This window comes from Apaloderma vittatum, unplaced genomic scaffold (assembly GCF_000703405.1).
Source record: "Apaloderma vittatum isolate BGI_N311 unplaced genomic scaffold, ASM70340v1 scaffold5981, whole genome shotgun sequence".
Taxonomy (NCBI): Eukaryota; Metazoa; Chordata; class Aves; order Trogoniformes; family Trogonidae; genus Apaloderma; species Apaloderma vittatum.
Window position 1 is genome coordinate 1181 of NW_009699466.1, and position 13697 is coordinate 14877.

The 13697-nt window shown below is 44.9% G+C and overlaps 1 protein-coding gene across 1 annotated transcript; it reads left to right on the forward strand.

The window, feature by feature from the left end:
* Positions 1 to 442: 442 nt before the first annotated feature.
* RBL1 (retinoblastoma-like 1) lies at positions 443 to 13009 on the forward strand (the record flags this gene model as incomplete). The annotated part of the gene is made up of 13 exons (XM_009878363.1): positions 443 to 555; positions 1115 to 1218; positions 1763 to 1900; positions 3369 to 3533; positions 3707 to 3842; positions 5379 to 5645; positions 6542 to 6720; positions 8346 to 8522; positions 9845 to 9916; positions 10096 to 10180; positions 11860 to 12026; positions 12398 to 12562; positions 12839 to 13009. Coding segments are annotated over 13 exons (1939 nt in total), but the record flags the coding sequence as incomplete, so codon positions are not given.
* Positions 13010 to 13697: the final 688 nt, after the last annotated feature.

A 13697-nucleotide genomic window follows, 5' to 3' on the forward strand; every position in this document is an offset into this window, starting at 1 on the left:
GCAGTTCCTCTCTGCCTTGCTGGTGAACGAGGTGTTTTTGGAAAGATGCTGACTCTGCGCTTTGAAAGCATCCCTGTGCTGCCTCACACCTGAGCTCGTGAGGTCTCGTGGGTGTGTTGGGTTGTTGCGTTCCCTGTTGTGGCAGCATCCTCCCTCCTGCCTCACTCTCAGCAAGTTTACATTTCTCCTGAGTGTGCAGCTGCAGCTCCTGCTTTCTCCTGCGTTTGTTCCAAAATCTACGTAACCCATCTTAACTCTTTTAGGAAGGGAAAGGCTGACAGTATTTCTGTGTGGTTTATGCTATTGTCCGATGAGGAGAGCTCCATCTAACTATCTGCTTTTTATTTGATTGGAGTTTTGGTTTTGCTGTGTTTTTTGAGGGCTTTTTAAAGCTGGACCCTCATTTGTGCAAACAAGGCTTTCTCTTTGTATTCTCCTTCAGGTCCTGTGCCCGCAGCCCGATGGAAAGCATAATGAGCAGAGTGAAAGAAATCGGTGAGACGTTCTGTCGCAGCTACACGCAGTCGACAGATGAACAGCCGGGATCTCATATAGGTGGGATGTGAAGTGTGTAGAGTGGTTCAAAATATTAAACAAGGGCAAATGAAATGCATACACTTACTAATGTCTTAAGTATTTAACACAGTGGAGCTGTTATTAACCTGCAATGTATCCAAAGAGAAAACTGCTGCTGTCCAACAGAACACTGTGAAGAATAAAACTTTATTGCAGAGTAAAACCAAGGTTGCAGTTCAAAATTGGATAACGAAGAGAGCATTGAGACTATGGCAGCTCTTAACAAAAATTCTAAGCTTGCATTCTTCTTAGAATTAAAATTTAAAGGAGATGAAATACAGATAAGAAAATTATTCTTGCAACTGTCTGCAAAATTACATGAGTAGAAGTAATAAAATACTTAATCCTTTAAAGGGTATCTAGAATTTCATGCTACTCTTGTCACAAGTGGATTTCTGAACACGCGTTTTTGGTTTGCAAAGTGTATACGTACGCACGCACATACTGTTTTCTTAGAGAAGGACAGGTACTGGTCAGCTCAGTCTTAAAACCATTTCTGCAAGTGATGTTGGGCTTCATCTCTGGTTTTAAATTTCAGATTTTGCTGTAAACAGATTAAAACTGGCAGAGATCTTGTACTATAAAATCCTGGAGACTATCATGGTGCAAGAAACACGAAGGCTCCATGGGAAGGATCTGACGGTGAGTAAAGAACTGGCAAAGAGGACAATGCTTTTTGTAGGGGTTATCTGTCAGGGGTTATCTCCAGACAGTTCCAAAACGGTCTCAGTAAAGCAGTCACTGTATATTGTTAGTACTAAAAAAGGGGAAGTATGTCGGAGGTGCTTAAATATACTTTTAACTGCTATTAAAAATGTTACGGTTCTGGTGTAACTTAACCATCTTCAGCAGTGTTGTGTTCTAGAATCACAGCTTTGTGGACGGAGAGCTGCTTACATTCGTTAATGCCAATACGTTGTGTTAGTTAGCAGTGCATTTGCTCTGCTTCATGATTCGTGGTAAGGAGGCCAGGTCATTTGGCTGTGGTATAAGAAACGTGATGGGTTTGGCACTGTCAGTCTCTGCTTCTAGTCTTCAGCGTGCTAAGCTTCCCTGACAAAGAGGAGATTGGGGAAGATAGAAGAAAGCAGTAGCTCTTCTCTCCAGCAGTGGAGTATTAGTGCCGCAAAACTCGAGCCTCTGTTTCCCAGCCCTCCAGCTGGTGACATTTTGGTAATCTCTTCAGGCTGTCCTGGAACAAGACGTCTTTCACCGCTCGCTCATGGCGTGCTGCTTGGAGATCGTGCTTTTCGCGTACAGCTCACCCCGGACCTTTCCCTGGATCATTGAAGTGCTTGACCTCAGGCCGTTCTATTTCTATAAGGTAAATAAATGCCGGCTTAGGACTGGATCCGTATTAACAATGGTGCGGTACGGGATTGATGGTCGTAGAGGATGATGCTCCTCCTTCCTAGGTGATCAAGTAGGAGGAGGGCTGATGTTGGTGTGTAATGTGCCTATTCTAAATTCCAACTGTCCTTAAGTATATGACTAAGCAGATCAAGAGAGGGGATTCTCCCCATTTACTCTGCTCTTGTGAGACCTCACCTCAAATCCTGCGTCCAGTTCTGGTGCCCCCACCATAAGAGGGACGTGGAGCTGTTGGAACGAGTCCAGAGGAGGCCACAAGGATGATCCGGGGGCTGGAGCAGCTCTGCGGTGAGGACAGGCTGCGGGAGCTGGGATTGTTCAGCTGGAGAAGAGAAGACTCCAGGGGCACCTTATCCCTGCCTGCAGTGCCTGAAGGGAACCTGCAGGGAGGCTGGGGAGGGACTTAGGACAAGAGTGTCCAGTGACAGGACAAAGGGAAATGGATTTAAATTGAAGGAGAATAGGTTTAGACGGGATCTTGGGGAGATTGCATCTCCGGAAGAAATTCTCCAGTACGAGGGTGGCCAGACTCTGGAACAGATTGCCCAGAGAGGCTGTGGCTGCCCCCTCCCTGGGGGTGTCCAAGGCCCGGTTGGATGAGGCTTTGAGCAACCTGGGCTGGTTGAGAGGCGTCCCTGCCCATGGCAGGGGTTGGGTGAGATGATCTCTAAGGTCCCTTCCAACCTAAGACATTCGAGGGTTCTGTGATATTATTAGAATGTGTAGTGTTGCAGTTGGTGCTGAAATTGAAAGCAAGAAAACTGTTTTGTAAATAGTACTTAACTGTAAATAGTACTTAACTGCTGTTGATCAACTTTTAGTTCTTTACGTATGTAAACTTTTAGTAGGCTAAAGCATTCGAACATATATTTTGAAGATGGTCCTTATGTGAGCCAAACAGATCCCGAACAGCTTACTGCAGTTAGTCCTGAATAAATCAGTAGTTCTCTTTAGATGCCATTTGTGACTTTGTCTGTTGGGTGCTTAGCTTCCGTACTAGAAATAAGTAAGTGCTCCAGGAAAGTTTTATGATGTTTCTGTTTTTGGAGCTGTAGAAAAAGAGGCCGAGTGTCCCTCTGTCAGAAATAACACAAATAAAGTACATCTTGCACTGGAGCCCGGGGCTGGAGTGTGATATTTCAAGGGCCCTTCCAATTCTTTTTCAACCCCGTTTAGTACATGTTAAGGGTTCTGTGTTGCTGGGACACCGGCTGTCTTGTTACCAGCTCCTGGGTACTGCCTTTTGCGAAAGGAGGTTAAAAAAAAAAAAAAGTGTCAGAAGAAGGTTGGGGAAGATTGAAACGTGAGGAGGAGGCTGGAGCATCCTGCACTGAGTAGGAGTTTTGAACAGGATAACGATTGGATGGTGTAAAGCACGAGCGATGTGACTTTGCTTTTGTCGTGTCTCTTGTTACCGTTAGGTGATTGAAGTGCTGATTCGATCTGAGGAAGGACTTTCCAGAGACATGGTGAAGCACCTCAACAGCATTGAGGAACAAATTCTAGAGAGTCTCGCCTGGACTCGGGACTCGGCACTCTGGAACGCCCTCCAGGCCTCCGAAAACAAGGTTCCAACCTGTGAAGAAGTACGTTCCCAGATTTTCCTTTCATTAAGAAATCCACATTCATTTTCTTACGGTTGTTTTGTACAGAAAACTGTTCAAATGAGACAATGAGTGTGGAAAAACTTCCATTAATAGACTTGCACGAAGAAGAGAAATCTGTTTGTTGTCTTACACTGGCATTTCTTATTTCTCAGGTAATATTTCCCAGTAATTTCGAAGCAAGCAATGGAGGAAGCGGCCTTGGGCATTTGCCTATGATGCCAATATCTCCTATAATTCATCCTCGAGTGAAAGAGGTTCGGACAGATCTTGGTGGGAGTTTAAGACGGGGTATGTTCTGGGTTTCCGGTGTGACTTGAATATGTGAATTTGGGGAGAGGGGAGTTTAGACTTCTTTATAATCGCAAAAAGCAATCTTCAGTCAGAATGAAGCACTCAGAATTGTGAAGCCTCGTATGTGATCAAGGGAAAGTCCGGATGCATCCGGTCAAACCATCGCTGTGACTGACGGGCAGCAGACCCTGGTGATAACACTTCGCTTCTGAACAGGAGCAGGTTTTGCTGCTGCCTTGACACAAAGGGTCCCTTGCCCGCAGGGGGGTCGGCATCTGGCGGCTCCTTCCAGTTGTTTTGTTCTAGGTGAGTTTGGCTGGATTTTAGGTGACTTTTATTAAATGGAATGACAGAGCCATGTTTGTCCTCGCTTCCTGCGTTTGGCAGAAGGGCAGGACAATACTTTGTCTGCAGTACTCTTTCCTCTGAAGAACTGCCTTGCTCTGTGCAGCTTCCGAGCTGTCCTGCGGAGCTGTCCCTTGCCAAGGGGCAGTGGGAGCGCTGTGGTTGCTTTTCCTTACTTCCCTAGTTAGGAATTGGTGCTTTCCTTGTGTCCCCAACAATAGCCTGTGGATTCTTGCTGATGTGCTGTGGATTAAGTGGTGTGTGGTGTTGTCTGCTTTGTGTTTGGCTGGCAAATGGCATTACAAGTATGTTTTTTAAATGCTCATTAGGAAAGAGATGTGTAAGCAGTTGCAGTAGACGCTGTGGTTAATTGTCTGATGGAAGGGAGAGCACCTTGGAGATGGTCTAGGTGGGGCTGTGTGAGACTTTATCTTGTATATCAGAATCTGGTAACAAATGCTCCTCCTAATTTCAAGTGAAAAATGGTGGCAATTGGCAACGTTTTTTTGCCCCCGGAACCAAGAAAACCATCCTGGCAGAGTTAGAAGTTGTCAGTTGTACCTGGCTAGTTACCCAGAAGGTTTCTGCTTCATGGGAAATGGGAAACTTTTTTGTCCCTGGTGTCCTGGCAAGTGGCTCGTGGATGTCAGCAGAAATAGAAAAAAGCCAGAGGAAGTGAGGCCTGTAGGTGACTGTTTTGTGCTTCAGTCTTACTACTGGAGCACGTGTCTGAAAGCAACAGAAAAGCCCGAGAGGAAGCAGGCGTGGATGAGGGCAGAGGCTTCTGGCCAGAGTTGGTGTAGAGAGAGTTTCAAAGCCAGAACGTACAGCAGACAGCACGTCCAGGGAACGGGCACGGTGGGATAGCACTTGCAAATATTACAGGTCGGCGAAGCAGGCTGGAGCGCGAGTACCTGTAATCCTGGGTGTTCTCAGCCCTGCAGGTTAGCCTGGCTGCTCCTGTGCCCTGTGTGACTGGCAAGCAGCTGGCTGGGATGGAAAGGAGACAGACTATAGGTCTAGGAACAGTGAACCGTGAGAGTAGTCCTGAACTAGGAGTGATTATTTCTTGTGCTCTGGTTTTGTAGTTTGAAGGTCAGCCTTTTCCCTTCCCATGGAGAAATATTCCTGTTGGGCTGCTCCTCTTAGTGTTTTGTTGGTTTTTTCCCCCTCTCCTTTGCGTACCAGACCTGCAGGCGTTGTCCCCAATCTCTGTTCACGAGCGCTACAGTTCTCCTGCAGCTGGAAGTGCCAAGAGAAGGCTCTTTGGTGACGACAGCCCCAAAGATACGCAGATGGAAAAAATTTTAACCGAAGGAACTAAGTTGACAATTGCTCCAGCGTCAAGCTTTGCTGCTGAAAACGTGTCGGTGTCTCCTGGCCAAACGGTGCTGACCGTGACGACGGCTGTGGTCCCAGGAAAGCCAGGCCAGAAGGTTACTATCCCGCTGCACGGTACAAAGTCTTCCCTTTTTTCTTCTCTCCTAGATGGTTTCCTTGCTCTTAAGACCTGCTTAGGCTGACCATGCATCTTGGATGTTTATTGCTTTCTGTTTGTTAATGAAACGACATGTATTCCTTTATTAAAACAAAAAGCTTCCGTTTATGCTGACATCTCCTCCCACGGAGATACCCGCTGTCTGACACGCGTCCTGAGGATTCCTCCGTGTGAACAAAGTTGTGCAGTTCTTGTTTCTTCCAGTTACACCTCACCACAGATTAAGCAATGCTTTGCTTGACTCCACTAAGGTCTTAACTGTTATGGGCTCTTATAATCTTAAAAGGCTCTGGAATTTGTGAGTAAGGTCCATGTGCTGATGTCAGCAGAATAGTGGGGGGATTTCTTGTTTTGCTGAAGTTGGGTGGTGATCGAATATTTGAAAATGGTATATGAGAAATGAATTTTGTAGGTTTGGGGTTTTTTTTAATTTAAAAACTGGGTCTACAGATAAAGATTCAAAGGAAAAAAATCCTCCACTTTTCATGTTTAAGGATATTTTCAGCAAGAGAATTTGGCTGCTGAGGAAACTAATGAGGACTGTACACAATGTCCTGACAGGTTTTCAGGATAATACAAAAAAAAAAACAACAGTTTGCCCACCTCATCCGAAAGAGGGGAACATGGACTACAGAAATTGTGATTTCATGTAAGCATTGTACTTTCAGATAGTTTTAGAAACTATCGTTCACGTTCATGTTCGTTAAGCATTACTGGAAATGTAATTTTTAATCATTTCTGAAGACTCAGGGACAAGTACGAAATGTTTGTGAATTACCTGATGATTTGGAGTTTAACTCTGCGGCGTGAGGAGAGCAACCGGTTTATTCCGGGGTGTGTGTGTCATCTCCAGGTATCGCGAACGACGTGGGTGGGATCACGCTGATCCCCATCTCTATGAGCTTGGGGCAGTCGTGTAAAACGGAGGCGCCAGCTCCCAGCCACCCCCAGGGGCATCCGGCACACGAAGTGCATCAGTCGTCAGCGAGCAAACCAAAGAGAACGGGGTCCTTGGCGCTGTTCTACAGAAAGGTCGGTGCCTTTATGAGGAAGTTGTGCTTTACTTCTCCCCTCGGCCCTGCTGAGGTTTGCCTCCCGGTGCAGTTTGTCGCACCTTTCAGTCTTAGGAGTTATTTACATGGCGGCAGCAGTTTTTGTCCCCCTGCAAGGAGAAGGGAAAAGATGTCAAGTGTTGCAGAGAATCCGGTTTTCCCCCTTTCCCTCCCCATGAGACGCTTCATGTGTTTGGTTTTTTTCTTTTAATTACCAGCTTATAACTACCTGCCTAACAAATATCAGTAATTTTAACTTCTCATGTCTATTTTTACCGCCCTACACGTTTGCAAGGGACAGACAGATCTGAAATGAGATTATTCTCCCATGTTTTGCTCATTCCCAACCGCACCGTTTGGGATCCAGCATCTGGGGATTCGTGTTTGCAGTTTTCCGAGGTCTGCCCAGTCGCTCTGATCTTGCTGATAGGAGGCCTCGGAAAGCAGTGATGACTAACCTGCTACCGTAAAGTTTCTAGAACTCCTTGAAACAGTGCAGGATTTGAGGGGTAAGTTAAGAGCTGGGTGTGCTTCAGAGAAACTTTAGGTGTTTCTAGTTGCTTTTGTTTCCAATGTGGAGTATGTGAGGGGTCTTTGGAGGAGGCAGGGGTAACTTGCCTAAAATGACTGCAAAGAAATATATTCGAAATTAATCTCTCAAAAATATTAGATGATTGGGTTTTTTGCTGTTTTCTTACTAGGGAAGTTACTTCCAAAGGTTTTCCCCTTTTAGGCTGTCTGTATTGTAAACCCAGAGAATTCTGGACTGAACAATCTTCAAGGCAAATCTTAATACAGAAACTCATTCCTGCAAACACTTGTATGCCCAGTCCTGTTACTGAATTATTGGTTCTTTAGTATTGATAGGCAGAGTCTGCCTGTCTCTCTGAGAGCAGGTTAAGGGCTGATCAGACAGCTGCTAGGCGTGAGCTCCGATTGCCTTTTGGATGCTTTACTCACAGCTGGGGAAGAGTTCAGCTGGAGCGTGTATTTGACAAAACACGTAGTAGAAAACATGTCTCTCAGTTACAAAGGAGAGCTAAAATCTTCGCTTACTTGTCTTTAAATTTTTACCTTCTGTTTACAGCAATCATCAAATTCAAACTGATAGTTTTTCCCAACTTGCCTTTCTTGTTCCTGTTAAGAAGTGAAGATGAAATAGGCTCTTGTCTGCTTTCCAGCTTGAAGGATGTGCCCAATTACTGTCCAAGAAGCTAAAACATCTGGAATAAATGGAAGAAGGCTAACGCTGTGCTTAGGAGTTATTTAGGGTTTCGAGACAGGCTTTGATGATCATAAAGAAAAAAGGTTAGCAAGCTGGCAGATTCCGATATTATGCTAATTACAATGAAAGCACGTCCTTTGCTCCGTTGTAGCCGTGAGCGATAAGGTACAGAAGCTTTATACATAATGGATTTATGCAGGTGTCCTGCACGCGTTAGAGATCCAACATCCGAACAGGGCAGAGGTCCTGAGCAGAGGGGGAAAATTGTGCAGAACCAAGCTGTTCAAACAGAGAGAAGCTCTGCTTTGAGGATATTGATTTTTTTACAGACTGGGTTCAGCTCATTTGGTTTGACTCTGTTGTGTGTCTTTTTCCTCCAGGTTTATCACCTGGCCAGCGTGCGTTTGCGCGATCTGTGCTTAAAGCTGGACGTTTCCAATGACTTGCGCAGGAAGATCTGGACGTGCTTTGAATTCACCCTGGTTCACTGTGCTGATCTGATGAAGGACAGACATTTGGACCAGCTCCTCCTCTGTGCCTTTTATATCATGGCGAAGGTAACATGTAGTTTTAAGAAATTCGGGGAATTTTATGTCAATTGAAAATGTGAATTGTGTTCACAGGTTACAGTTTGATTGCTTTATTCATGTCATATTACTGGAGGGAAGGGAAGGGTCCTTCCGAGAAGCAGATGGGGTCCCAGTATACTTTTTCCTTGGTTTGTGTAATCTTAGAAGCCCCCGTCAACCAGCCAGTTGGTTAAGAGAGGATTGTTCTTCTCGTTCTGAGCACCTTCACTGATAAGCGATTCGTGGTCTCGTTGCCACGTATTTCTGTTTTCAATCATTTTCTTCATCTTCACGATCTGTTTAATCTGAACTAAAAACACCCTCACAGTTACAGAATTATGCAGGTGCAAGAATCTGCAGGACCTCACAACTGGATGGATGGATGGATGGAAAGTTTCTGTTCCACAGAAATCCTCTGAGCTTTCGAAGAATCAGGTCGAGGCCAGCAAAGATTTAAGGTGTTACTAAGTTGGATGATGAAAACAGGATATTGGTTCGACTCAGACTCAAGAGCTCGTGGTTCCAATGACCACGTGCAATTCAGACACAAATTCAGGGAAGTGGAACTGTGCCCAGGCTCCTCTAGAACTTTAGGGCTGGATTGCCTTTTCTTTTCGAGGAAGGCAAATGAAGAGGAGGGAAACTAAAGTTCAAACTGTATCTCCCTGCGCTCTTAACTGCAGCGTATCTTAGCAAATTTTATCGTGTAGTTTGTTTGTGGGTTTTGGTTTCTTGTTTATAAATACGGCCTTCAGAGTCCTGTCTCCAGTGCAGTGTGAGACCTGACAATTTAGCCAAAGACCTCCATACATTCTCTCCTGGCACCTACGACAACAATTGTTGCTCATGTGCTATTAAAGTTACAGTTGCATGCTGAAAAACAAAGTCCTTTAACAAATGGAACTATTTTGAAATATAAAAGAAAGGTGAAATCTCACATATGTATGTACCTGCCTAGAATTTTGTTCAGGATTTCCTCACGTGCTGTTTGGAAAAGTTACAAATAAATTTTTGACTTAGTATTTCCCTTCTTTGATTTTCAGTGTCCCTAGAAGAAAAGGCAGAAAAGAAACAATTCCTAAGCACCCTAAGCTACAAAAGGCTTTAGTAGCTAAGAGACAAGGGAAGGCCTCAACAAGAAAAATGCATGTTTTTTCATATTTTCATCACTGGAACTAAGTTTTAAAATCATGCGTTTGCAGTAATAGCCCCGACAAAGCTGCAGAGAGGGAAGCTTCTTGGATGGACCTGACCCAAGCAGCCCGACCTTGCTGCTCACGCTTGGTCTTCAGCAGCCTTTTCTTTTCCAGGTCACCAAAGAGGAGAGAACTTTTCAGGACATAATGAAAAGTTACAGAAACCAGCCACAAGCGAACAGCCACGTGAGTAAAGAGGGTTGCCTTTCCTCTCGGTACATCTCAGCTAGAGGTGGCTTTTCAAATGTTCGTGCTGACAAGGGAAAAGTCAAATCCTCTTCAGTGTTCTATTCAGATGGATTTCATCTACTCTTCTGCTTTTCTTGTTTACCTTGACAAGAGTGTTTTTTCCCGGTGTCCTGTAGGTTTATAGGAGTGTCTTGTTGAGAAGTATTTCTGCTGATGTCCTGCTGGACAAAAATGCAAACCAGGATGTGGAGATGAAAGAAGGTAGGTACAGCAATGTAATCTGCTCATTAAAAATGTACTTGTGGGCTTTTAAAGAACTGAACCATCAAGTAGTAAAGAGAAGTGAAGCAAGTTTTGCAGTTTTGAATAGTTAAAATTAAAAATAAAAGTACTGTTTAAGAAGAAACTATCTTGTCAGTAGCCTCCTGTTGGATGTGGAAAATACGCTTCCTAGTTGGAAAAAATTATTTAATTTTGTTTCCTTAAATCTGGTTGCTCGAGGTTGAAGTGCTTCCTTAGTGTGTCAGTGATATTGTTGTTCTTAACCCTGGTTAACAAAGAAAGATGAACAGTACCTGGAATATTATGACAGATTTTTGCCTTTAAACTCACCTATCCTGAAGGCTTAAGTAGGGAGAGCTTGTTGCAGCAAATAAGAATGGTGACACTGTAAGACCACCATTTTCTTACATTCAGGTTTCTTTTAAATAATTGGTGTTTTCTTTGCTCTGGGTTAGAAGAGAAAAGGACTAAGAGTAGCATTTGAGAAAAGGGAGAAAATTGCACCGTGCCCTTTTTTTAGTGACATCTCAGGAAACAGAGAGCCCAAGCCTATGTGTGAGCTCCTGAGCAGAGCTGCAGCCAGGGCACACACCATTTAGAAAACTATTCTTCGTGGCAAATTCCCACTGTGGGTGGGATTCAGTGGCTTGAACGAGTGTTAGAGCCGTTTTTAAAAGGCCTGTAAAGGATTCCTCTGGGATCCGGGAAAGTGATGATCCCCTGTAGGCTCAGCATCGTGTCCAGCGGCTCCACAGCTCCTGGATGCTGTGGAGCGTCTGATGTGGCTCCAGGGTTTTGTCAAACATGCACTTGGTTACAAAGTTCTTCAGTTGCTTTTCCTGCCAGGCTTTCTCTTCAGTTAATGGACTCCTGTGTCCTTTGTCGAGCATCAGCTCCTGTCTTTTGACACCAGCTTACGGGACCACACGCTTGTGTCGTGACACCACGGAGTTGCTCTTACGGGTATCAGCTGAAGGTTTTGCGGGTTGGCCCTGTGCAGTGGTCGCCAGAAGCTTTATTCTGTGTTGCCGTGTTCTTACTTGACAGTAAAAAGCGCAGAGGATGAAGTGTAGCAGCTTGGCGTCAGTAGAGGCCTGGCTTAGTTAGGGGAGAGAGAGCGTTTGCAGAAATACCCTTGGTGTGTGGCTGCAGCTTTTTCCACTGAACAGCCGTCATGTAACATGCCTGAGCAACTGGCGCCGTGGCTTTGTCACAGCAGATGTGAGTCGAGTACGAAGCTGCTCCTTGCCAGAAGCTTTCTCGGAGGCTGAGAGCTGGGGATTGTCAGACTGCTTAAAACTTAGACTTTAAGAGCAACAAATGACTCTGCCCCACTCCCCCGGCATAAGCGTGGGCAAAGGGGTCAGTTGTGCTGGGATTATTTGCTGCAGCTAATTCTGTGCTTGGAATAAACAATTTACATTGGTGTTTTTAGCCATAACTCTCTAGCTTTGGTCAGTGGTGTTTAGCTCCTCCTGATGTTTGCACTCACCTACAGCACAGGCTGCTCCTGGCTGAGGCATGTTTCTTTAATTCATCTCATTAACTGGTCAATTCATGGATGAGTTCTTGTCAGTTGGATACCGCAGGTTTGAATGTGAAGCGCCCCGTGGGCTGATGCTGTGTTTGTGAAACCTGAAGCTCTGTCTTGCTGTTAGACTCCCCAGTGAGAACTGACAGTTCCTCGGGACAATCCACAGCGGAGAACTCCAGTGAGTCGGGAACAGAGGAGAGAGGAGATCTTATTAAATTTTACAACGCAGTCTACGTAGGAAGAGTAAAATCATTTGCACTGAAGTACGATATCACAAACCAGGATCACACAGTACGTAAAGTTGTTTTGGAATTTCGCTCTAGCTAGTAGTTGGATGCAGAGTTCTTTTTCCTGACAGGTAAACATATGTCAGTAATTTCATTCTGTTATTCGTCTGCTTTAAAAGCCATTGAAGAGGACAAACGCGGATGCAGCTCAGTTAGCAACCCCAGTTTCAGCTTCTTTCTATCAGTGTGACACCCATTTGCTCAAATGCCTGGGGAGTGTCTGTTGTTCGGCGGATACTTGATCTGTTGTTTAATGGTTACAGGATAAAATACTCTTTAGAAGACCTGGCAGCCTATTAATCTCTCCTTCTGTGCAGTTACTGCTCTTAAATATCTTCTGATTGGGCTCCCATCCAGATTTGCTCTCTCTTGCAGGTGGAAGCCCCTCCCCTGTCTCCGTTCCCCAGCATCAAGCAGCAGCCCGTGTCGCCCCGACGGATCTCTCAGCAGCACTCTGTTTATGTTTCCCCACACAAGAACGGCGCCTGCTTGACACCTCGAAGCGCACTACTGTATAAATTTAACGGGAGCCCTTCCAAGGTAGGAAGCCAAAAGGTTGAAAGGGATGAATTAGAGAGGCAGTTAATTAGTCTCCGGATTAGGATGTGTTCTAACGCAGTGAAGTTTCGCGGAACTAGTCTCTCAGTTTGTGGTGAAGGGTAGGATTCTTTACGTGGAATCCATCCCTCACGGAGCAAAGAGACTCACAATAGCTTTTTGCTCTTAGGTAACTGAAAGCCAGAGCGAGGGTGAAATGGAGTCATAGCAACTCGTGATTTTATTTTTTTTTTAATTCTTTTTTATCCTGAATTGCAGAGTTTGAAGGACATCAACAATATGATAAAACACGGTGAACACAGGAGTAAGAAGCGAGCGATAGCGATGGACGGTGACACCGAATCTCCTATGAAGCGACTCTGCCAGGAAAACGATGACGTTCTACTTAAACGTCTCCAGGATGTTGTCAGTGAAAGAGCAAATCATTAAAACTGACCGTTTTCCGTGGGATCTAAAAGCTGCGGAGTTGGATGCAGCTGTTGGGTTATTTATTTATTTCTTTTGTATACAGCCAACTGCCAAGTTTCTTTAACGTGGGACTTTTACTTGACTTTCAGAGGATGCAAAAAGCAAGGGTTAAGTAGTGAGCACCAGAAAATGAGAGGTGGTGATGATCTTTGTTCCCAAAGGCCGTGCTGTGCTCTAAGGTACCCTGTTTGAGCTGTTTTAGCGAAAGAGTGATCTGCAGAAAGCCATGTCGGATGTTTGCCAGCCTAGTTTAGAGCGTCAGGAGTCCTGAACGTAACTCGGCTTCTAGTAATACTGGTTTTATTTTTGGAATAAGAATGATAGAGAAATGAGCAAGGTCAGTTAAGTTTCCTTAAGCTTTTGGTATTTGGGGAAGAAACTTTAAAAGTGCCTTATTTTATAAGAACGTGGAGTTTTATGCATTATTTTACTGTGGAGTAATTGGGGCGGAGAGCAAATGAATCGTTCAGCCTCAGGAAGAGCTGAGCGGTTTTGAACTTGCGCGATTTGCGTTGTCCCCGTCTCCCGTTGGAACTTCAGCGAAAGCGAAGGTTAGGCCGTGGGTCAGACAAAGGCTAAAATCACAAAGCGCAAATAGCGGTGACGGAAATGGGGCGCCGGCATCTGCTCGAGCACCCGAGCACCCAGA